Source organism: Saccopteryx bilineata, chromosome 9 (assembly GCF_036850765.1).
Source record: "Saccopteryx bilineata isolate mSacBil1 chromosome 9, mSacBil1_pri_phased_curated, whole genome shotgun sequence".
Taxonomy (NCBI): Eukaryota; Metazoa; Chordata; class Mammalia; order Chiroptera; family Emballonuridae; genus Saccopteryx; species Saccopteryx bilineata.
This window is the reverse complement of record NC_089498.1, coordinates 74,661,830-74,686,753: the sequence shown is the minus strand read 5'-3', so window position 1 is coordinate 74,686,753 and position 24,924 is coordinate 74,661,830. Positions and strand designations below refer to the sequence as shown.

Below are 24,924 nucleotides of genomic sequence, written 5' to 3'. Positions count from 1 at the left end.
AGGAGTAGACTTCCTACGTTGTATGTAAAATTATGTTTCTTTTTTTTAAGAAATCTTCAAACTGTTGTTCAGAGTAGCTGTACCATGTTACATTTCTACAGTAGTGGATGAGAGTTCCAGTTTCTCCACATTCTCACAAAAAGTTGTTACTGTTTTTTCTATTATGGTCATCCTAATGGGTGTACAGTGGTATCTCATTGTGTTTTAATTTGCTTTTCCCTAATGACTGATGATTCTGAGCATCATTTCATGTACTTATTAGACATTCAGATATCTTATTTTGGTAAGAGGTCTATTCAGATGTTTTTTAAGTTGGGTTTCTATTATCTTATTGGATTGTAAGAGTTCTTTACATAATTATCTATACTTTTAGATATATGACTTTGAGATATATGACTTTTAGATATTTTCTCTCAGTCTACAATTTGTCTGTTTTCTAAGTATTTTAAAGTACAGAAGTTTTGACTTTTGATGAAATCTAACATCAGTTTTTTTCTTTTATGGATTGTCGTTCAGTGTCATATCTCAGAACTCTGCCTCACCCACGGTCTGAAGATTTTTTGTTTTCTTCTAAACATTTTATCAATTGCTTTTAATTTTGAAAGACAATTCTGTTTGCTTGTTTAACAACTTTTTAATGTTAAATTCATTTTAAGCAACATAAAGAAGTATTTCTACTGTCCACAAAGTATTTGTAAACTTTTTCTTTTAATTTTAAGATTTTTTAAAAATGAGAAGTGGCCCTAGCTGGTTGGCTCAGTGATAGAATGTCAGTCCAGCGTGTGGATGTCCTAGGTTTGATTTTCAATCAGGGCACACAGGAGAAGCAACCATCTGCTTTTCCTCCCATTCCCCTTTCTCTCTCTCTCTCTCTCTCTCTCTCTCTTCTCTCTCTCTCTCTCTCTCTCTCTCTTCTCTCTCTCTCTCCTTCCCACAGCCATGGCTCAATTGGTTTGAGTGCATCAGCCCCAGGCACTGAAGATGGCTCCATGGAGCCTCTGCCTCAGGTGATAAAAATAGCTCGGTTACAAGCATGGCCCCAGATGGGAGATGCCAGGTAGACCCCACTCAGGGCACATGCGGGAATCTGTCTCTCATCTACCCTCCTCTCACTTGGAAAAGAAGAAAAAAAATGAGAAGTAGTTTTCTTCCTCATATTGAAAAAGTACTTGTAATCTTTTATTTTTTCTGGTCATCCAAAGCCTAGTTTTATATGTAAGTCTGTCTTTCCAAAGGTAGATAGATAGCTAACTGGTTTGTTGAATAGTTGGTCACACAATAAAATAACTCTTCCTATTCCACTTTCTTACAATTAGTCAAGAAAATTCCTGCCTGGACGGATAGCTCCGTTGGTTAGAGCATCATCCTAAAGCACAGACATTGCTGGTTTGATCCCAGTCAGGGCACATACAGGAACAGATGTTTCTGTCTCTCTTCCTCTCTCTCTAAAATCAATAAAAATAAAACATTTTTAAAGAGAGAGATAAAATCTCTTTGATGCCAAGCCTAAGAAAAGGATATTTCCTTTTGACTGTTATGTCTGTAGTTCGGGTCACCTCCCAATAGATTGTGCATAAGCTATAGCCTGCTATCTGAACAGTTCAGTTTGCAAAAATCATGTCCTTTCACTTTCCATCCACGAACCTCATGTTCTAGTCTTATTCTAATAACCCTCTGCTTTTTACTGGCGTGCTTACCAAGAAATAAGAAATTTGTGACTGGCATGATTTTGTCTTTAAGAATGCCTATCTAAATTTTAAGCTCTATAAAATCAAGGCCAATGCAATTTTATTTCCTCACTATACCTGGCACAGTGCTCAGTGGTTAGTAAGTGCTCAAGAAATATTTTTTATTATATCTATGTAGTAATAAAGGCAAAGTGTTAGGCCCCTGCCAGATAGCTCAGTTGTTTAGAGCATCATCCCAATTTGCCAGGCTTGCATGTTTGATCCCTGATCAGGGCACATACAAGAGTCAACCAATAAATGCATAAGTAAGTGGAAAAACAAATCAGTTCTCTCTCACTCTCTCTCTCTAATCAATAAATAATTTTTTTAAATAAAAGGCAAAATGTTACATATTTTGATATAATAATGGAATTATGTGAATGTATGCCACCATTTTTCTAAATTATCAAATGAATCGCCACTCAATTCAGATTGTTCTCACTGTCCTCAAATAAATGTCAGCATTAGCACTCTGGTCTTGAGCTATATGTTTTTATATTTCACGATAAATTAATTAACAAACATTAGAGGTTGTTTTGTCAGAGTGCGAAGCATTTTTACTACCACGCCTTTTTGTTTTTGGAATTTTATGATAAACTTTTATCCTTAAAAAACCTTTTCAATAACTCAGATTCCTATTATCCCCTTGCCATGGAAGTCCACACCTTAATAAGAAAAGTAAACAAGCTTTAGCAAGCCTTTTTAAAAATTGCAGTAAAATAGACTGTTGGGAGCCGATCCACAACTGCTGGCTGACAAGGTCACAGCAGAAGACCCACAACTGCTGGCTGACAAGGTCACAGCAGAAGAAGATCAAAAACTGCTGATTGACAGTCACAGCAGAGAAGACCAATGGCTGCGGGGTGACAAAGTCACAGCAGTGAAGACCAATGGCTGCGGGGTGACAAAGTCACCACAAAGGATAGGCACAATGATACTTCCCCCTTTGACTTTTTGAATTAATCTGGCCTTATATCCCCCCTTTTCTGGGTGTGTGCTATTATTTGTGGCACAGGGATAATAGTACCGTGCTTTCCCTGTAGATTCGTAGTGATTTCTTTGGAAATGAGACAGAGGGTGTGAGTTCCACAGAAAAGCCTGTAAGCCCCTTGAACTGGGCTCATAGACATAAGAGGCTGGCTATGATATCCCTCGTAAAGGGTTAAGTCTGTAGGAGAATTCCTTCTTAATCATGTTAAAAAGAATAAATTGTGACTTAGGAGGCAGTGGCTGTGCACAGAGCACCCTTCGGCCTTCACTTAACATTTTTTCCTCCCTAGCCTTTTCATGTGATAAGTAGAGAAACATTCCTTTCTTCCTGCTTATTTGATCTGCAAATAGTGGTATATTCTGAGAAGAATAGAATCAGAACTTAACTAGTGTTTAAATAAAATGTAGGAAGTAATAATAGTTAATGTCTTGTGTTGCTGCTGGGCTATCTTGCAAGTGCACTCTGCATATCTTTGGGCGAAAGCTATTCTTAATGTTATGTTAATTTCTTTAGAGGCAAGCCTTTCAGAATCTTGTAGGACACTGCATAAACTCAAGGCCATTTACCTGAGCAAGCGGTGGTCCATTGTTAGTCATCTGCTAAATCTCTCTCTGCCCTTTAACTCACAACAGACTAATACTTTAAAAGCTTTTACTGATGTTTTTATTCAAGTTATTTTGAATGATTTGCTACCTGATTTGTGACTCATAGATGTAAATTAACTGTTATCTGGAAACATGCAAACATAGTGAAACAAAAGCAATAATTAACACCATGTGATTGTAACTCGGTGTGTGTGTATAAAAAGGGAGCTATACTAGCATTGAGAGAGATGCCTGGCAGTAAATGCTAACTGGAGAATAAAGAGAAAGAAAAGAATTCGGCTCTCTCACTCCATTTTTGCCGACGCTGTCTCCTCCTGTGGGACCCCTGGATCCCCCCCCCCTGGCTGGACCCCGGCAATAGACATAACAAAATTTACCATTTTTAAGTGTACAATTCAGTGGCATTAAGTACATTCACACTGTTGTGCAAACCACCACCATCATCTATCTCCAGAACTTTCTTTATCTTCTCAGACTGGAACTCCGTACCCAATAAACAATACTTCTCCATTTTCGCCTCCTCAAAGCCCCTGACCACCACAATACTTTCTGTCTCTAAATATAACTACTCTAGCTACCTCACATATGTAAGATCATGGAGTATTTGTTCTTTGGTAACTGACTTATTTCACTTGGCATAATGTCTTCAAGATTGATCCATGTTGTATAGCATGCGTCAGAATTTCTTTTAAAGACTGAATAATATTTCATTGTATCACATTTTGTTTATCTCCTCATTCATTGATGGACATGGGTTGTTTTCACTTCAGCATATCTTTTTTTTTTTTTTTTTTTTTCAATTGTTGATTTTTACTTTTTTTTTTTTTTTAATTTTTTTAATTTATTCATTTTTTAGAGAGAGGAGACAGGGACAGATAGAGAAGGGAGGGAGGAGCAGGAAGCATCAGCTCCCACATGTGCCTTGACCAGGGAAGCCTGGGGTTTCAGGCCAGTGACCTCAGCATTTCAGGTCGACGCTTTTACCCACTGCGCCACCACAGGTCAGGCTCAGCATATCTTTTGATGGAAGTGAAGAGATGATGGTATTAGTGTTTCTATCCACAAGCAGGTGATATTGTAGAACTTGTAATCTCCTCTATCAGGTTGATTCTAGCCTAGTTAGTACTCACCTTCGATAGTATACTATGGCATTCATAAAAGGAATTAGCCCTACGTCTGGATGCTCTAAGTCAATGCCAAGATAATGACCTCAAGCTAGGGGAAAATTATTTAATATAAGCCTTCCATTTCACTGGAAAATATTATATACTGTAACTTGGCACATGGTAGGTAGTCAATAAATGTTTGAATAAATGCTTAAGTACAGATGCACCACTGTTCCTAATTGACAAAAATTAGAAACAGCCCAAAAGAATGGATAAGTAAATTGTGGTATATTTACACAATGGAATATTTATACCAATAAAAATGAATGAACTACATATATACAAAAAAATGTGAGATCTTAAAAAGAGAAGCCATATATGCTATAGTCATATGTCACTTAACAAAAGGGATACATTCTGATTAATGTGTAGTTAGGCTGTTCATCATTGTGGGAATATTATGGAGTGACTTACACAAATTTACAACCTATTGCACAGCTATAGGTTATATTATAGTCTATCATTCATAGCCTAACCTGTACGGCATGTTATGTACTGAATACTGTAGGCAGTTGTAGCACAATGGTAGTAAGTATAATATTTGTATATCAAAAATGTATCTAAACACAGAAATATATACAAAGCATAGGTGCTATACTTTCATAACACTGACAACTGACATTGCAGTAGGTTTGTTTACACCAGCATTACCACAAACATGAGTAATACATAGCACTACGATGTTACCAAGGCTGCCACATCACTAGGGGAATAGGAATTTTTCAGCTCCATTGTAATCGTATGTTGGAACCACTGACACATATACAGGCAGTGTTGACTGAAGCATCATTATGTCGTGCATGTACTTACATCCTGATTTACTTATAAAGTTCAAAAAATATATAATTAAACTCTTATTTTTGTTTAAAGATATATAAATAGATAATAGCGCTATTTAAAATGAAAAAGGCGCTCAGCAGTAGAGCGTCGGCCTAGCGTGCGGAGGACCCGGGTTCGATTCCCGGCCAGGGCACACAGGAGAAGCGCCCATTTGCTTCTCCACCCCTCCACCACGCTTTCCTCTCTGTCTCTCTCTTCCCCTCCCACAGCCAAGGCTCCATTGGAGCAAAGATGGCCCGGGCGCTGGGGATGACTCTGTGGCCTCTGCCTCAGGCGCTAGAGTGGCTCTGGTCGCAACATGGCGACGCCCAGGATGGGCAGAGCGTCGCCCCTGGTGGGCGTGCCGGGTGGATCCCAGTCGAGCGCATGCGGGAGTCTGTCTGACTGTATCTCCCTGTTTCCAGCTTCAGAAAAATGAAAAAAATAAATAAATAAATAAATAAATAAATAAAATAAAATAAAATGAAAAAGGCGCCGCCTGACCTGTGGTGGTGCAGTGGATAAAGCGTCGACCTGGAACGCTGAGGTCGCCAGTTTGGGACCCTGGGCTTGCCTGGTCAGGGCGCATGTGGGAGTTGATGCTTCCTGCTCCTCCGTCTCCCTTCTCTCTCTCTCTCTCACTTACTCTCTCTCCTCTCTAAAAAAATTAATAAAAGAAAATTTTTTAAATGAAAAAGGCAAGGAAATATGTTCCCTAAACATCAGAATAGTGATTACCACTGAGAGAGAAGAGGGTTATGGTTAGGAAGGGCCATGCTGGGGAGGAGAAGAGAGGCTTCTTCTGGGATGTTAATAATAGTCTGTTCCTTGACCTGAATAGAGGTTTTACAGTTATTTTACACCAGATTAAGTTGTACATTTATGTTTTCTGCATCTTTCTATATGGTCAACATATTTCACAAGTAAAAGTTTAAGTGCTTTGATTCTTGGGGAATGAACTGTAAAAGATCATGTGACATGTAATTATACAAACAGTATTTTAGCTCTGAGTTTGATTAATAAAATAAGAAAGATACCATTGACCCAGTTTGGGAATTACCAGGAAAATACTGGAGATTTTCTATCTTAAGGTTTCCTTAGAACCGAGTTCTCACTGTGGACTCGTGGGCTCTGCAGTTTGGGGAAATGGCAGTTAGAAGAGGACTAGCACTAACATCTGCAATCCGTGAAGGACCTGACTTTTCATTAGTAGGCATTAATCTCAGTGCCTCTTCAGTGTTATTTACTTCTTAGGAATTGTGTTCATTTCCATCACAGCATGATGTGTGAGAAGTGGGAAATACAGTGTGTCTGTAAAGTCATGGTGCACTTTTGACCGGTGTGCGGGAGTCTGTCACCCCTTCTCTGACTTAGAAAAAAGGTAGAATTTAAAAAAAAATGTTATTGATTTTTAGAGAAAGAAAGAGAGCAATAAATATTGATTTGTTCCACTTATTTATGCATTCATTGGTTGATTCTTATATGTGCCCTAACTAGGAATCAACCTGCAACCTTGGTGTATTGAGAGGACACTCTAACCAACTGAGCTACCCAATCAGGCCTAGAAAGTAGATTGTGAGGTCAGCAAACTTTTGACTAGCTTTTGCAAAGAATTTCTTCATTTGCAGAATCTCATCAGAATAAAATTAAGTGACAACTTGCTTATATTAGTAGCTTTTAAGTCAAGATAATGAACAGCTTCCCAAGTCCTTGGGTTTTGCTAAAATCTGAAACCATTCTAGCGTATATCAGACTTTGGTGATTCTTTAATTAGCTTAAGCTTTAGAAAGCTTAGCTAGCCTGTGAGTAGATTATTTAAATGGAAGTCCTGACTCTGGACTTAGTTAAGATGTATGACAGATCAAGTGGCTATAGCTCATTTAGAAAATGTGAAATAGATATTATGACTAATTGCAGGGCACAGTTAGAAATATATATCCAACCACCACTGTAACAGCTTTATGTCAGATTTTACATGCAGTGGGAAAGCAATTAGCCAGCTTGCCTTTCTCTGTAAAATTCTAGAGTTTTGTTTCTCTGTTGGGGACAAATTTGACATTCCTTGACTAATTTATTCAGTCTCTGTTCTAGACATAGCATAAATTTCTGGTTGATAGACATGAATAACAGCCTAGTTTTCTGTACTTTATGCCAATTTTTTTTAGAGGTTCCTGCCTTACTCTTCTGTCTCTCTTCTTTCAGGGTCTGACATTTCAGGAAGTGGAGAACTTCTTTACTTTCCTAAAGAATATTAATGATGTGGACACTGCATTGAGCTTTTACCATATGGCTGGTGCATCTCTTGATAAAGGTAATGAAACCCAATAGTTTTTTTTGAAAGTATAAACATTAAATCTGTCTGTAATCTATTAAGTGACTATCCTTAACTGTAATATGTTTTTCTTGACATTGTTTTTTGATCTGTTTTGTCTTATTGACATCACATGATCTTTGATTTTCACTTTGAGAAGCAAAGCTCAGCAAATATGTTTTTTGTGCTAAAGACTATAATAAGACAGATGCCCGTCTTTAAATAATTAGCCTTGGAAATAGGCATCTAAGCTGAGGCACAGTGCGTGAAACCACTGAGCTCCTCCATCAGAGCCAGAATCACTGCATATGTAATGTGCAGCTGAAAATCACTCTGCATTCTAATTCACTCTTTAGTGAGGAATGGTGTGGTTTATTTCTTGTATTAGAGTTTGTTGGGTTTTGTAAAAAAAATAAAATCATGACTCTGAAAATAGTACCCTATAGGCTTACTTCATACAAATTCAGTTCCAGTTTATTCAGGTGATGTGAGAGAGCAGAGGAATTGAAAACAATTTTTTTCCTTAATGTTTTTTTACAAAAAATTTCAAATATTTAGAACAGTTGAAATCCAATTAAAAAATGGGGAGAGGGCCTGACCAGGTGGTGGCACAGTGGAGAGAGCGTTGGACGGGTCATGGAGGACCCAGGTTCAAAACCCCAAGGTTGCCACCTTGAGTGCGGGCTCATCCAGCTTGAGCGCAGGCTCACCAGCTTGAGCACTGGGTCACCGGCTTGAGCCCAAGGTCACTGTCTTGAGCAGTGAGTCACTCACTCTGCTGTAGCCCCATACCCAGCCCAGTCAAGGTATATATGTGAAAGCAATCAATGAACAACTAAGGAGCTGCAATGAAGAATTGATGCTTCTCATCTCTCTCCCTTCATGTCTGTCTGTCCCTGCCTGTCCCTATCACTGTCCTTCTTTCTGTCATAGACACACGAAAAAAGAAATGAGATTGTAATTATAACATTTAATATGTAGATTAATTTGGATAGAATTGACATCTTGATGATAATGAGTCTTTGTTCATGAGCATATTATCTCTCTTCATATTATAGTTCATCTTCTGTTTCTCTCAGCAGTTTTTTGTTGTTGTTGTTGTTTTTGTGTGTTTTTTTTTGAAAGGGTAGGACAGACAGGAACAGATAGCCAGAAAGGGAGAAAGATGAGAAGCATCAACTCATAGTTGTGGCACCTTAGTTGTTCATTGATTGCTTTCTCATACATGCCTTGACTCGGGGGCTCCAGCTGAGCCTATGACCCCTTACTCAAGCCAACGACCTTGGGGCCATGTCTGTAACACCACACTCAAGCCAGATGAGCCCACGCTCAAGCCAGCAACCTTGAGGTTTCAAACTGGGGTCCTCGGTGTCCCAGGTTGACACTCTTACCTACTGCGCCACCACCTAGTCAGGCAACCGTAGTTCTTTAAGTGTGCAGGTCTTGCAATTATTTTTTTTAATTTATGCCTAAATATTTTATATTTTGATGCTATTATAAATGGACATGCACATATATTTTTTAATTTATGTCTAAATATTTTATATTTTGATGCTATTGTAAATTATTTTCTGTTTGCTGCTGCTATTAAAATACAGTTGATTTTTGTATACTCAGCTTGTGTTCTGCAGCTTTCTAAGTATGATTATTATTCTAGTTCTGTGGATTCCTTAGATTTGTGATATCTTCTGTAAACAGAGATAGTTTCGCGTCTTCTTTTTTGATTTTTATGCCCTTTTGTCTTGCCTTACTTCACTTGCTTCAATCACCAATCACCAATGTTGAATACAAGTGGTGAGAGTGGGCATTCTTGACGCTTTCCTGATTTAGATGTAAAGCATTCACTATTTCACCATTAAGTTGGATATTAGATTAGACTTCATTTATGTCCATTATCAGATTAAGGAAATTTCTTTCTCTTCCTAATTTAAAATGGGATTTTATCATCAATAGTGTAGAGTTTTGTCACATACTTTATATATAAATGATTATATTCTCCTTTATCTTCTTAATATGGTAGGTTACATTGATTATCTCTTGTCCTAAATGAAACCCAATTTTGTAATGCTGTGTTATACTCTTTATATATTGCTAGATTTGATTTGCTAACATTTTTATAAATATTGAGGGATATTGGTCTGTACTTTTCTCTTTTGTAGTGTCTTCAGATTTTCTATCAGAGTATGTTGCCTTCATAAACTACATTGGGGCAGGTTCCTTTTTTATTTTCAGAAAGACTTTATGTAAGATTGCTGTTCATTTTGAATTGTCTGATAGTTTCACCAGTGAAACTGTCTGGACCTCCTGCTTTCTTAGTGGGAAGGTATTGATAATTTAATTTTTTAGTAAATATATTGCTATTCAGAGCTTGTGTTTTTATCTTGTGTGATTTTGATAAGTTGTATATTTTTAGGAATTGGCTCGTTTCATCTAAATTATTGAATTTATTGACATAAAGTTGTTTATAATATTTCATTATTATCCTTTTGATGCATGTAGAATCTGTAAAATCTGAAATTCTCTCTTTTACTGCTAACATTGGTGAATTATATCTTCTCTCCTTTTTTTTCTTATTTTGAAATCCCTTAGGGGATTAGCAACTTTGTTAAACTTTGCAAAGAAGCAGTTTTTAACTTTGTTACTTTTCTCTAGGGCTTTTTTTTATTGCATTGATTTTTTGCTCCTATCTTTGTTATTTCTTTACTCCTTCCTATTTTCAGTATACATTACTTTGCTTTTCTTTTTCTATCTTCTTAAAATGAAACTTTACCTATCTCTCCTAACATAAATTTTCAAAAATGTAAATTTCCTCTAAATATAGCTTTATTTACATCCCACAGATTTTCATTTGTCCTATTTTCATCATCATCCTGTTTGAGATATTTTCTGAATTTCCTTGTGGTTTGTTTGGTGACCCGTGCGTTATTTTAAAGTATGTTGTTTAATTTCCAAATATTTTGTTTTTCTAGATATATTGTATTTTTATTTATAATTTAAGTCCATTGTGGTGAGAAAATACACTCTACAAAATCTCAGTTCTTTATAATTGATTGAGACTTGTTTTATGGCCCAGCATATGGGCCACCATCAGTTTTTTGATGAATATGTCTTATACACTTGAAAAGGATACATATTCTGTACTTTGAGTATATTGTTGTGAAAATGTCAGTTAGGTCCAGGTGGTTGATAGATCTTTTATGTCCTTATTGACTTTTTCATCTAGTTAGTGAGAGAAAGATGTTAAAATCTCCACATATGATGTGTGGAATTGTCTGTTTTTCCCTTTAAGTGATGTCAGTCTTTGCTTCATGAATTTTGAGCTCTGGTATTAAGTGCATACACACTTAATGATTCAGATTATTATGCTCTTCTGATGAATTGGCCCTTATAGCCTTAAAAAAATATTCCCCCTTTATCTTTAATAATAAGCCTTTTCTTAAGATCTATTTTGTCTGATATTGATATACTACTCCAGCTTTTTTGTGGTTATTGTTTACATCTTATTTATGTCTTCTCTATTCTTTTATGTTCAACCTACCTGTGTCTTTAAGGTGCATATAGTTGGGTCTCTAGTGGACTTTTAGCTATATTGCTTTGCATATTTTTATTTTAGTGGTCTTTTTAGAAATTATAACTTTTCATGGTTTAAAGTTAATAGCATACCACTTCAAGTGAAATGTAAGAATTTTGTAATTATTTATGTAGTTTCATTTACCATCTCCCCATCCTTTATACTAGCCACTTTTATTTAATCTGTTTATGTTATAATCCCTATGGTACACAATTTTTGCTTTCAACAGTTATATTTCTAAATATTAAGAGAAAAAATAATTTTTTATACTTATCCACATTAACCATTTACTCTTATTTACCATTTTGAGTGCTTTTCATTTATTTCTGGATTAAATTTTTATCTGGGGTCAGTTTCCACCAGTCTGCTGAACTTCCTTCATCATTCCTTGTGGTATAAATCTGCTAGCAATGAATTGTCTTAGTTTTAGGTTTATCTGACAATGTCTATACTTCTCTTTCAGGTACTGCAATATGTGATTTCCAAAATACAGAGGTTTTATAAACACAGTCTTACTTATTCAACACTTTTTGGTGGATTCTTTTTTTTTTTTTTTTTTTTTCATTTTTCTGAAGCTGGAAACAGGGAGAGACAGTCAGACAGACTCCCGCATGCGCCCGACCGGGATCCACCCGGCACGCCCACCAGGGGCGACACTCTGCCCACCAGGGGGCGATGCTCTGCCCATCCTGGGTGTCGCCATGTTGCGACCAGAGCCACTCTAGCGCCTGAGGCAGAGGCCACAGAGCCATCCCCAGCGCCCGGGCCATCTTTGCTCCAATGGAGCCTTGGCTGCGGGAGGGGAAGAGAGAGACAGAGAGGAAAGCGCGGCGGAGGGGTGGAGAAGCAAATGGGCGCTTCTCCTGTGTGCCCTGGCCGGGAATCGAACCCGGGTCCTCCGCACGCTAGGCCGACGCTCTACCGCTGAGCCAACCGGCCAGGGCTTTGGTGGATTCTAATATAAGATCATGCCATCTGCAATTAGAGATTATTTTAACTTCTTTCTTTCCTAATGGATGCCTTTTATTTTATTTTCTAATCTATACAACTTTTGTGTGTATGTTGCAGAGAGAGAGAGATGGAGAGAGGGACAGATAGGGATAGACAGGAAGGGAGAAGGATGAGAAGCATCAATTCTTTGTTGTGGCTCTTTTGTCTTCTTAATTGTTCATTGATTTCTTTCTCATATTTGCCTTTGATGGGGGGGGCGGACACGGAGGGGGTGCTACAGCAGAGCAAGTGATCTCTTGCTCAAGCCAGTGACCTTGGCTTCAAGTCAGTGACCTTGGGCTTCAAGCCAGTGACCCCGCACTCAAGCCGGCAACCTTGGGGTTTCAAACCTGAGTCCTCTGCGTTCCAGTCTGACACTCTATCCACTGCTCCACCGCCTGGTCAGGCTAATCTACACACCCTTTAAAAATAGCAGTTATTTTCCCTAATTGTCACCTTAATTCTGAGGGTTGAATTTATGTGCCTGAGAGTTGGTCATGGAGAAATAGGACATGAGCACTATTTCTGCTCATTAAATGAGGTGAATTCTTTTAGATTTGTTTTGGGTTTGTCATAAACCAATTTCTTATTATCAGCCTAGAGCAGGGGTAGTCAACCTTTTTATACCTACCGCCCACTTTTGTATCTCTGTTAGTAGTAAAATTTTCTAACCACCCACTGGTTCCACAGTAATGGTGATTTATCAAGTAGGGAAATATCTTTACTTTATAAAATATATAATGCAGAGTTACAGCAAGTTAAAGCATATAATAATAATTACTTACCAAATACTTTATGTCGGATTTTCGCTAAGTTTGGCAGAATAAATCTTTATAAAACAACTTACTATTAACTAATCTATCTTTTTTATTTATACTTTGGTTGCTCCGCTACCGCCCACCATGAAAGCTGGAACACCCACTAGTGGGCGATAGGGACCAGGTTGACTACCACTGGCCTAGAGCATAGGAAGAAAATTTTCCAAGTTGATTTTCCTTTTTTAACTGTGAATTTGCAAATAATTCAGGATTTTGGGATGTTTTTCTGGTCAAATAGTAAGAAAATCATGACTTCGAGAAGGTGATTTGCTTCCCCTTTAAAATTAGCTCAAGATATGGAGAAAATACCAGGTTGTGTTTTCAGTCCAGAATCTCTTCACTCAATTTTCATTAGATATATGTCTACAAAGTCATAGGTATACTGTGCCCACTGTCTAGGAGGGAGAGCAGGGAACAAAGTTCTTTAATTCCTATACCTTTTCTTTAAGGACAGGTCTGAATGGTGGATCCAATTTATATAGACTATACAATGTAACCACTTCCCCAACCAAATACTTCAGAGAACCTGGAAAAGTTTTCAATCATCCTTTTTTAAATTTGGGTAAAGGATCAACCTCAGTTATAGCTAAATTACAGCAAAACATATAATATCTCTATCATATGTATTCATACCTCTTCATTTACATATATATATATATACACACACACACCAAGTATTTTATTATGTATCTTTTAAAAAAACAAACCACGTCTCCAATATAATTTCAAATAGTATGATAGCTGTCTATCTTAGATACAATACACCATAGTTTAACAATCACTCTCTTTTTGACAATTAAATTTTCCCATTTTAGGCCCTGGCCAGTTGGCTCAGCGGTAGAGCGTCAGCCTGGCGTGCGGGGGACCCGGGTTCAATTCCCGGCCAGGGCACATAGGAGAAGTGCCCATTTGCTTCTCCACCCCCCTCCCCTCCTTCTTCTCTGTCTCTCTCTTCCCCTCCCGCAGCCAAGGCTCCATTGGAGCAAAGATGGCCCGGGCTCTGGGGATGGCTCCTTGGCCTCTGCCCCAGGCGCTAGAGTGACTCTGGTTGTGCAGAGCGACGCCCCAGAGGGGCAGAGCATCACCCCCTGGTGGGCAGAGCTTCGCCCCTGGTAGGCGTTCCGGGTGGATCCCGGTCGGGCGCATGCGGGAGTCTGTCTGACTGTCTCTCCCCATTTCCAGCTTCAGAAAAAAAATAAAAAATACAAAAAATAAAATAAAATAAAATGTTCCCACTTTAGTATCATAAACAAAGCTTCAGTTTAGGTTTGGATGTAGTTTTTCACAGTTTTATCAATATAATTATATATATCTTATAACAACTTATTAAGAATAAAATGTCTCATTAAAATATAAAAAATTAGCAGCTGTTTGCTTGTTTATTTGTTGAAAATAACACCACCTCTGGCCTTTGCAGACTCCTTTGAAAAAAATTAATGATGATATGGAGGTTATGTGTGTGTGTGATGCCGCAGGTTCATTTCTCCAGAATAGCTGTGGTTATATTGCTCTATTTTACAAAACATATTTGACAGCTTCTACAAATCCAAACATCAGATTTACAATCATCACTTCTTTAAATATAAAATTAATAAGCTTCTCTTTATATGTGCGTACTTTTTTTTTAATCCCAACTAAAGTCAATAGAATTGCTTTAAAGAACAGTTATATAGGATGAAACACTGTCTGTGTTTAAATTATAGGATGTACAAATAGAATGATTCAGGGTAGTGTTGGCAAAGGAAAGTACAACTAGGTGATAAAAAAAAATTAAAAAGACAACGTGCTTCTTTCAAATAACTTCAGGCCATTTCCTGGCATGTTTAGGATCCACAGTCCATGCCTCACTATACTTGCCAATAGAGGCTGTGGTGTGAATTATACGGCCATACCTGATATCCAAAAATGGGTTTGGCTTTGAGATATATGATGTTTGGCATTTCTTTGGACTTCTTAGTTTGTTCCATTCTTATTAACTTTGGATTCTCTGAGAGTAAAATGATAGCTATCTAGGGGAAACTGGCCCAGATTTATGCTCGGTACCAGGGAGAAGCCAAGTGTATTCGTTTCCCAGGGCTACCATAACAAATTACACACACTTGCTGATTTAAAACAACAAAAGTTTATTTTTTCACAGTTCTAAGGCCACAGATCCAATATCAAGATATTGGCAGGGCCATGCTGCCTCTGAAGGCTCTCAGGATGAATCCCCCTTTCCGTCTGAAAACTTCTGGTGGCTCTGTTCATTCCTTGGCTTGTGGCTGCATCACTCCAGTCACTGCTTCTCGCTTCACATGGCCTTCCCCTCCTTCTCCTTGTATGTCTTTCTTGTCTTTGTCTCTTTTTTTTTTTTTTTTTTTTTTTTGCGTTTTTCTGAAGCTGGAAACAGGGAGAGACAGTCAGACAGACTCCCGCATGCGCCCGACCGGGATCCACCCGGCACGCCCACCATGGGGCGACGCTCTGCCCACCAGGGGGCGATGCTCTGCCCATCCTGGGCGTCGCCATGTTGCTACCAGAGCCACTCTAGCGCCTGGGGCAGAGGCCACAGAGCCATCCCCAGCGCCCGGGCCATCTTTGCTCCAATGGAGCCTTGGCTGCGGGAGGGGAAGAGAGAGACAGAGAGGAAAGCGCGGCGGAGGGGTGGAGAAGCAAATGGGCGCTTCTCCTATGTGCCCTGGCCGGAATCAAACCTGGGTCCTCCGCACGCTAGGCCGACGCTCTACCGCTGAGCCAACCAGCCAGGGCTCTTTGTCTCTTATAAGGACATTTGTCTTTGGGTTTAGGGCCTGAGTAATCCTTAACCCGTTGCTCATCTCAAGATTCTTAACTTGATTACATCTACAAAGATCCTTCTTCCAAAGAGTCACAAGTTCCATGTGCTAGATGTGGACATATCTTTTGGGGGGTCACCCTTTAACCCACTATAGCAATCAAGAACTAAATATCATTCATGTGTAGTCCACTATTTAAGGCAAAAAATAAAAACAAAAAATGTAAATTTAATTTGCTGTGAGAATATTTGTATTGTCTGTTTGAAAACTTAGTTTTAGGGGTTGTTTTAGAAACCTAGTTATATTCTTTACCTGGCAACTTCTATTTACCTTTCCCAAAAGGTCAGGACCTTCAGAAATTGGCACCTTTCAGAGGCCCTGGCACTGTTTCTTCCTTGGCTGTTTAGAACTTGCAGAACTGTCTTTAGACATAATTTAGTACAGAATTTCTCAAACAGCATTGTGAAGAACACTATATACTGCAATATGTTAATGGTTCTGTGGTTTTAAAAAAGAAAAGTGTTTCATGGTTCAAATAAGTTTGGAAAATGCCAGGTTAGGCAGAATTTCTTCCTGCAGCTCTACTTCTGCCAACTTTTAATATGGTAATGTGCACTATTAATCTCCCAAGAAAGCAATATAGTTTCCAAACTTGATTTGCCCTAAATGTCTTTTAACAACTTACACAGCTAATGTTCCTTAGAACAGTTCGAGAACCCAGGCAGGTGGCTGGCAACTGCAGATTTAGCATATTAACAGCATGATCCAATCCCTCAAAAGTAAAATGCCAAATTTTGTTGAGGCTCTTTCTTCAGTTCTGCGTGGCCTGTCAGAATGGCAGCTCTCAGGCAAGAACAAAATATCCTCGGTGAATTATGACCATTTGAAGAAAAAAATCTCTTCCAAGAAATATTGTATGTTTTTCACTGTTGTTTGTCTCTTGTTTAGCATTGAAGAGAAATTGGTTCTTCTGCTTATTTGTATACACACTGGGCATGAAATTAGATATATACCTTCTCAAGGGCTGTCTAAATTATTTACCTAGTTTGCTAAAGAAGGTAATAGAAAATTGAACTTGATTCCTTCCCAAATGGCATCCTTTGATGGAAAAGATAAAAATTGTTTGAGTTGGAGCTCTAGAATGAGCTATGACCTGTATATAAAGTATTATTATTTCTTCCAAGAGAATAAAGGTTTCCAGGTATGGTAAAGCCCCATTATAAACCAACACATGGTATTACAGATTTGGTAAACATATAGGTCCAGTTGTGTCCCCTGTGTACTCTGAACTATAATACAGGAGAATAATCACACAAATATGGCTTTTAGTCCTCATGCCCGAGCAGAAGCCTGCTTAGATTGAAAATTGTCATTTATGACTTGGTTTGGCCTTAATTCTTTATAGTCATTCTGTATGTACAGTTCACCTTATTGTTAGGTCTAACAATAAGCCTGGAGAACAAATAGTTAAACCTGTGGCGTAACTCTCACAGGATGCTTTCTGCAACCCCAAGAGGTCTTTCGAAAGAATCAGTCATATCAAATAATGTTTCCTTTTTTAAATATTTTATTTATTTTTTATTATTTTATTGATTTTAAAGAGAGAGGAAGGGAGAGAGGGAGAAAGAGACAGGAACATCGATCTATTCCTGTATGTGCCCTGACCAGGGACCAAACCAGCAACATCTGTACTTTGGGATGATGCTCCAAACAACTGGGCTCTCTGGCCAGGGCAGCTTCCTTTTTCTCTGAAGTGGCATGGATGACCTCTAAGAACCTTGGTGGCCTTCAAATTCTTTGAGTCTAATAATTTTGAATATGTAAAGGAGTCTCAGTGTTTTGGTATTTAGATTCCCTACTGGAGTTGGGGGAGTCAGTGATGGAATAACTTCTGGCACAAAAAGGTTCTTGTATTCTGAACACTCGTCTTTGACAGAGAAGCTGCCACCCTCTCCTGAGCTCTGAGAGTCCTGTCGCATTGCTCTTGGGAGCACTGGGAGGCCATCACACATCTAGAAGACTAATAGCAACATTATTTCATAGAAATTTCTGTATGCCAGGCTTAACACTAAATGCTGTATGGATAGTATCTCTCTTAATCCTTAAAACTTAAATGGTATTGTCTCCTGTTTCATGGATGAGGAAATATAAAATGAAGCAACTGGCTCATGGTTACCCAGCTAAGCAGTGATAGAGCCAGGATTCAAGCTTAGGCTCTCTAATCCCAAAGCCTGTATTCTTTCCACACCATTTTGTAGCCTCTCAGTATTACCCCAAAATGCTGCCGGAATTTAAAAATATTTGCTGAAATACAGTCCAGGAGGCAATGCAGGTTTGCCACTTTGAATTTATTTATTGATTTTAGAGAGAGGAAGGGAGAGACAGACAGAAACATCAATCTGCTCCTGTATGTGCCCTGACTAGGATCAAACCCACAACCTTTGTGTATCAGGACTGCACTCTAACCAACTGAGCTATCCGGCCAGGGCAGTTTGCCATTTTGAACTATGCTTATCAGTAGCTTAAGAAAGATAGGCTCTAGCCCTGGTTGGTGGGCTCAGTGGTAGAACATCAGCCCAATGTGTGAATGTCCCAGGTTTGATTCCCAGTCAGGGCACACAGGAGAAGTGACCATCTGCTTCTCCACCCCTCCCCCTGTTCCTTCTGTCTCTCTTCCTCCAGCAGCTATGACTCAATCAGAGCAAGTTGGCCCCAGGTGCTGAAGATGGCTCCATGGCCTTGCCTCAGGCACTAAAATAGCTCAATTGCCAAGCAATGGAGCAGCAGCCCAGATGGGCAGAGCATCTCCCGGCAGGGTGCTTGCCAGGTGGATCCTGGTCAAGGCACATGTGGTAGTCTTTCTCTCTGCCTCTCCACTTCTCACTTAAGAAAAATTTGGGGAAAAAATTTTTTTTTAAAGATAGGCTGTAGGCTATTTCCTCCCAGTTCACTTGACTAGGAGTTGACCATTCTTAGGAGGAGAATAAATTCCTTTTGGAAGCTATGATGTTTTGGAGTTAGTGCCCTTCTTGTGAATATAAAATATGTACATTTTCCCCCTACAACTGTCTCTTCTGTTCAGGACCAGGTTCTACAGACACACTGTGACATCTGTAGTGCATACCTTACAGTGGCATAGATCTCATCTACCTAGATAGGAGTGTCTTAGCAGACACATCTGTGTTCTTCACCTTTCTAAACATATTACTCTTCAGTGAAAAAGTCAATACACAAAAGTAAGTTACTTTTTTTCTTGTTTTCCAAGTGAGAGGAAGGGAGATAGAGAGACAGACTCCCACATGCGTCACAACCAGAATCCCCCTGGCAACCCCTGTGTGGGGCCAATGTTCCACCCATCTGGAGCCATGGCCATCCTCAGCACCCAGAGCCAAAATGCTCAAATCAATCGAGCCATGGCTGTGGAGGGAGATGGGGGGGGAGAGAAGCAGATGGTCGCTTCTTCTCTGCACCCTGACTGGGAATTGAACCTGGGACATCCACACACCAGGCCAACACTCTGCCACTAAGCCAACCGGCCAGGGCCACAGAAGTAATATACTTTTTATTTTTTTTAGAAAATTAAATTTAACAAGGTAACATTACAACATTCAAGTAAATGTTTCTATAGCACTTGAACTGTTGATTATGTTGTATACCTGGGGTCCCCAAACTGTGGCCCGCAGGCCGCAGGCAGCCCCCTGAGGCCATTTATTCGGCCCCCGATGCACTTCCGGAAGGGGCACCTCTTTCATTGGTGGTCAGTGAGAGGAGCATAGTTCCCATTGAAATACTGGTCAGTTGGTTGATTTAAATTTACTTGTTCTTTATTTTAAATATTGTGTTTGTTCCCGTTTTGTTTTTTTACTTTAAAATAAAATGTGCAATGTGCGTAGGGATTTGTTCATAGTTTTTTTTTATAGTCCGGCCCTCCAACGGTCTGAGGGACAGTGAGCTGGCCCCTGTGTAAAAAGTTTGGGGACCTCTGTTGTATACCCATCACCCAAAGTCAAACCATTTTCCATCATCATATATTTGTCCCTCTTTACTCCCTTCCCCCCACCACTGCCCCCACATCCCCCTACCCCTGGTAACCACTTCACTTTTATTTATGTCCATGAGTCTCAGTTTTATATCCCACCTATGTGTAAAATCATGTAGTTCTTAGCTTTTTCTAATTTACTTATTTCACTCACTGTAATGTTCTCAAGGTCCATCCATGTTGTCATAAATGGCAATATGTCATCATTTCTTATGGCTGAGTAGTATTCCATTGTGTATATGCACCACATCTTCTTTACCCAGTCTTCTATCGAGGGACATTTTGGTTGTTTTCCATGTCTTAGTCACTGTGAATAATGCTGCAATGAGCATACTAATTTTTTTAGTTTAGGGAGTAGATACCCAGTAGAGGGATTGCTGGGTCATATGGTAGTTCTATTCTTAATTTTTTGAGGAACCACCATACTTTCTTCCATGAAGGTTATACTAGTTTGCATTCCCACCAGCAGTGAATGAGGGTTCCTTTTTCTCCACAACCTCTCCAACACTTTTTATTACCTTCCTGTTTTGTTGATAATAACCCATCTAACAGGTATGGGGTGATATCTCATTGTATTTCTGATTTGCATTTCTCTAATAGCTAGTGATGAGCATCCTTTCATATATCTGTTGGCCATCTGTATGTCCTCTTGGGAAAAGTGTCTGTTCAGGTCCTCTCCCAATCTTTTAATTGGATTGTTTGATTGTTGCTGAGCTTTGTGAGTTCTTTGTATATTTTGGATATTAACCCCTTATTGGAGCTGTTGTTTGCAAACATCATCTCCCATTTGGTTAGCTTCTTATTTGTTTTGTTGTCAGGTTCTTTTTCTGTGGAGAAGCTTTTTAGTTTGATGTAGTCCCATTCGTTTATTTTTGCCTTTACTTACCTTGCCTTTGGTGTCAAATTTATAAATTGTTCTCGACGGCCAAGGTCCATGAGTTTAGTACCTATGTTTTCTTCTATGTAATTTATTGTTTCAGACCTTACATTTAGGTCTTTGATCCATTTGAATTAATTTTTGTGCCGGGAGACAAACTGTAGTCAAGCTTCATTCTTATAGCCTGACCTGTCAGTGGCACAGTGGATAGAGTGTCAGACTGGGACGCAGAGGACCCAGGTTCAAAACCCTGAGGTTGCCGGCTTGAGTGTGGGCTCATCCAGCTTGAGCGCAGGGTCGCTGGCTTGAGCATGGGATCATAGACATGACCCCATGGTTGCTGGCTTGAGCCCAGAGGTCGCTGGCTTGAAGCCCAAGGTCGTTGGCTTGAGCAAGGGGTCACTCACTCTGCTGCAGCCCCTGATCAAGGCACATATGAGAAAGCAATCAATGAACAACTAAGGAGCCGCAGAGAAGAATCTTTCTTCTCATCTTTCTCCTTCCTGTCCTGTCTGTCCCTATCTGACCCTCTCTCTGTCTCTGTCACACACACACACAAAAAACAAAAAATACAAAAAAAAAACCCTTCATTCTTTTGCATGTGACTTCTCAATTTTCCCAGCATGATTTATTGAAGAGGCTTTTCTTTTCTCCATTGTGTGTTTTTGGCTCCTTTGTCGAACATGATTTGTCCATATATATGTGGTTTTATTTCTGTGCTCTCGATTCTGTTTCATTTGTCTGTGTGTCTGTTTTTCTGTCAATACCACGCTGTTTTGATTATCGTGGCTCTATAGTATAATTTGAAGTCAAGTAGTGTGGTACCTCCGGCTTTATTCTTTTTTCTCAGCATTGCTTTGGCCATTTGGGGTTTTTTATGATTCCATTCAAACTTGATTTTTTTGTTCTAGTTCTTTAAAAAATGACATTGGAATTTTGATGGGAGTTGCATTAAATTTGTATAATGCTTTGGATAAAATGGCCTTTTTTGTTTGTTTGCTTTTTTTTATATTTTTTTTATTTATTTATTAAATTTAATGCAGTGACATTGATAAATCAGGGTACATATGTTGAGAGAAAATATCTCTAGATTATTTTGACATTTGATTGTGCTGTATACCCCTCCCCCAAAGTTAAATTGTCTTCTATCACCTTCTATCTGGTTTTCTTTGTGCCCCTCCCCTCCCCTAACCCCTCTCTCCTTCTTCACCCCATCCCCCCCTCCCCCCACCCCCCACCCCTGTTGCCATCACATTCTTGTTCATGTCTCTGAGTCTCATTTTTATGTCCCTTCTATGTATGGATTCATCTTAGTTTTTTTTCTGATTTACTTATTTCACTCCGTATAATGTTGTCAAGATGTTGATTCTTTCAATCCATGAACATGAAAATTTTTTCCATTTCATTGTGTCTTTTTCAGTTTCTTTCAATACTGCTTTGCAGTTTTTAGTATATAGATCCTTCACATCCTTTGTTAAATGTATTCCTAGGTTTTCTGTTGTCGCAATTGTAAAAGGAATTCCTTTTTTAGTTCATTTTTCAAAGTTTCATTGTTGGTGTATAGGAAAGCTGTAGACTTCTGTACACTGATTTTATGTCATGTGACTTCACTGTATTAGTTTATTTCTAATTGTTTTTTGGTGGCACCCTTGGGGTTTCTGTATACAGGATCACATCATCTGTAAAAAGTGATCTCTTTACTTCTTTCCTCTTATGTATGCTTTTTATTTCTGTCTCTTGCCTGATGGCTCTGGCTAAAACTTCCAGAACTATGTTGAATAAGAGTGGAGAGAGTGGACAGCCTTGTCTTGTTCTTGATTTTAGAGGAAAAACCTTCATTTTTTCACTATTTAATATGAGATTAGTTGATGGTTTGTCATATATGGTCTTTATTATGTTGAGGTACTTTCCTTCAATACCCATTTTATTGAGTGTTTTAAACATAAAAGGCCCTGGCCGGTTGGCTCAGTGGTAGAACGTCGGCCTGGCATGCGGAAGTCCCGGGTTTGATTCCCGGCCAGGGCACACAGGAGAGGCGCCCATCTGCTTCTCCACCCCTCCCCCTCTCCTTCCTCTCTGTCTCTCTCTTCCCCTCCCGCAGCCAAGGCTCCATTGGAGCAAAAGATGTCCCATGCACTGGGGATGGCTCCATGGCCTCTGCCCCAGGCGCTAGAGTGGCTCTGGTTGCAACAGAGCGATGTCCTGGATGGGCAGAGCATCGCCCCCTGGTGGGCGTGCCAGGTGGATCCCGGTTGGGCACATGCGGGAGTCTGTCTGGCTGCCTCCCCGTTTCCAGCTTCAGAAAAATACAAAAAAAAAAAAAAAAACCATAAAAGGATGTTATATCTTATTGAATGCCTTTTCTGCGATTATTGATAGGATCATATAATATTTATTCTTTGTTTTGTTGATGTGGTGTATTATATTGATCAGTTTACGTATGTGGAACCATCCTTCTGCTCCTGGAATGAATCCCACTTGATCGTGATGTATTATTTTTTTAATGTGTTGTATTCAATTTTGTGTAGGATTTTTACATCTGTATTCCTTAGAGCTATTTGGTCTCTAATATTCATTAGAGATAATGTATATAGTATTTTTTGTGTGTTATCCTTGCCAGGTTTTGGTATCAGGGTTATGTTGGCCTCATAAAATGTGTTAGGGAGTATTGCTGCTTCTTCTATTTTTTGGAAGACTTTGAGAAGGATAGGTACCAAATCTCTTTTGAATGTTTGATATAATTGACTAGTGTTGTCATGTGGTCCTGGACTTTTATTTTGGGGAAGATTTTTGGTAGTCATTTCTATTTCTTCTCTGCTTATGGGTCTATTTAGGTTTTCTGTTTCTTCTCGTGACTCAATCTGGGAAGATTATACAGTTCTAGGAATTTGTCCATTTCCTCTAGGTTGTTGAACTTGGTGTTATATAATCTTTCATAGTGTTTTACTGTCATCCTTTGTATATCTGTGATGTCTGTGGTAATTTCTCCTCTTTTATTTTGGATTTTGCTTATATGAGTCTTTTCTCTTTTTTCCTTAGTGAGCCTAGCCAGGGCTTTGTCAATTTTATTGATCTTTTCAGAGAACCAGTTCTTGGTTGTATTAATTTTTTTCCATAGCTTTTTTCTCTATTTTATTTAGTTCTGTTCTAATTTTTACTATTGCCTTTCTTCTGCTGACTTTGGGTTGCCTTTGTTCTTCTTTTTCTAGTTCTTTAAGATGTGATGTTAGGTTGTTTTATTTGAGATCACTCTTACTTCTTGATATAAGTCTCTAATGATATAAACTTCCCTCATTACTGCTTTTGCTCATCCTGGAAATTTTGGTATGTCATATTGTCATTTTCATTTATCTGTATATATCTACAAAAGTAATTTAAATAAGTTTATGTAGCAGGGAAAGTTGGTATCCCTTTAAAAGATACTACAGAACAGAAAAAGATACGTGTATATATATATACTAAGCAATCAGTTTCTCAACAATGAAATATATAGATATGGACTACTAATCTTTAATGATCAAGGTGTTCTTCACTACCTCTACTCATTGGTGTGGCAAGGATTTGTCACACATTAAAAACTATTCTAACATCTAGCATTTATTGAGCATAAACTCTGTGCAAGCCTGACCTGGGGTGGTGCAGTGGATAAAGCATCAGCCTGAACACTGAGGTCACCAGTTCAAAACGTGGGCTTGCCTGGTCAAGGCACATATGTGAGTTGATGCTTCCTGCTCCTCCCTTCCTTCTCTCTCTCTCCTCTCTCCTTTCCTCTAAAAATAAATAAATAAATAAATAACTATATGCAAGAAATTTGTAAGCGTAAATTTTGGTTTTAAACTCAAACCTGAGTTCAAGTACTTCCTTCTCTAGCTTTGTGACCTTTCCTCTGCATGCTTTTCTTATTAAAGAGCTAACAGCCAGAAACAACGTATCCTAATATGAAAACTTTGCAAAAAGTTATTTGGAAAAATTATCCTAGGAGCTGATGAGGCTTACTTTTGTTCTCTTAGGAAGCAGTAGTGTCCAGTGGGGGGTTTTATCCACTTTTGAGATTTGAATGATTTTAGAAGTTATAAGTTTTCTGTACTTATTAATGAGTAGGATAAGAGCTTTTAGCTTTTCCTAAACATCATCATTCATCCAAAAATTTTTAGAATCATTGCTTTCAGAAGATGTTATTAAGTTCTCTGTTCATAGGAATATCATCTCTTAATATCCTCAGCATTCAAGTGGGAA

The 24,924-nt window shown here is 38.8% G+C and overlaps 1 protein-coding gene across 4 annotated transcripts in view; it reads left to right on the top strand.

Moving 5' to 3' along the window:
* MICU1 (mitochondrial calcium uptake 1) overlaps positions 1-24,924 on the top strand; it is a 265,614-nt gene that overhangs the window by 215,974 nt on the left and 24,716 nt on the right. For all 4 annotated transcript variants that reach the window (XM_066243013.1, XM_066243014.1, XM_066243012.1 and 1 more), the window contains one exon: positions 7,511-7,619. In XM_066243013.1, coding sequence (XP_066099110.1) covers positions 7,511-7,619 — 109 coding nt within the window. The remainder of the gene's footprint in view (positions 1-7,510; positions 7,620-24,924) is intronic.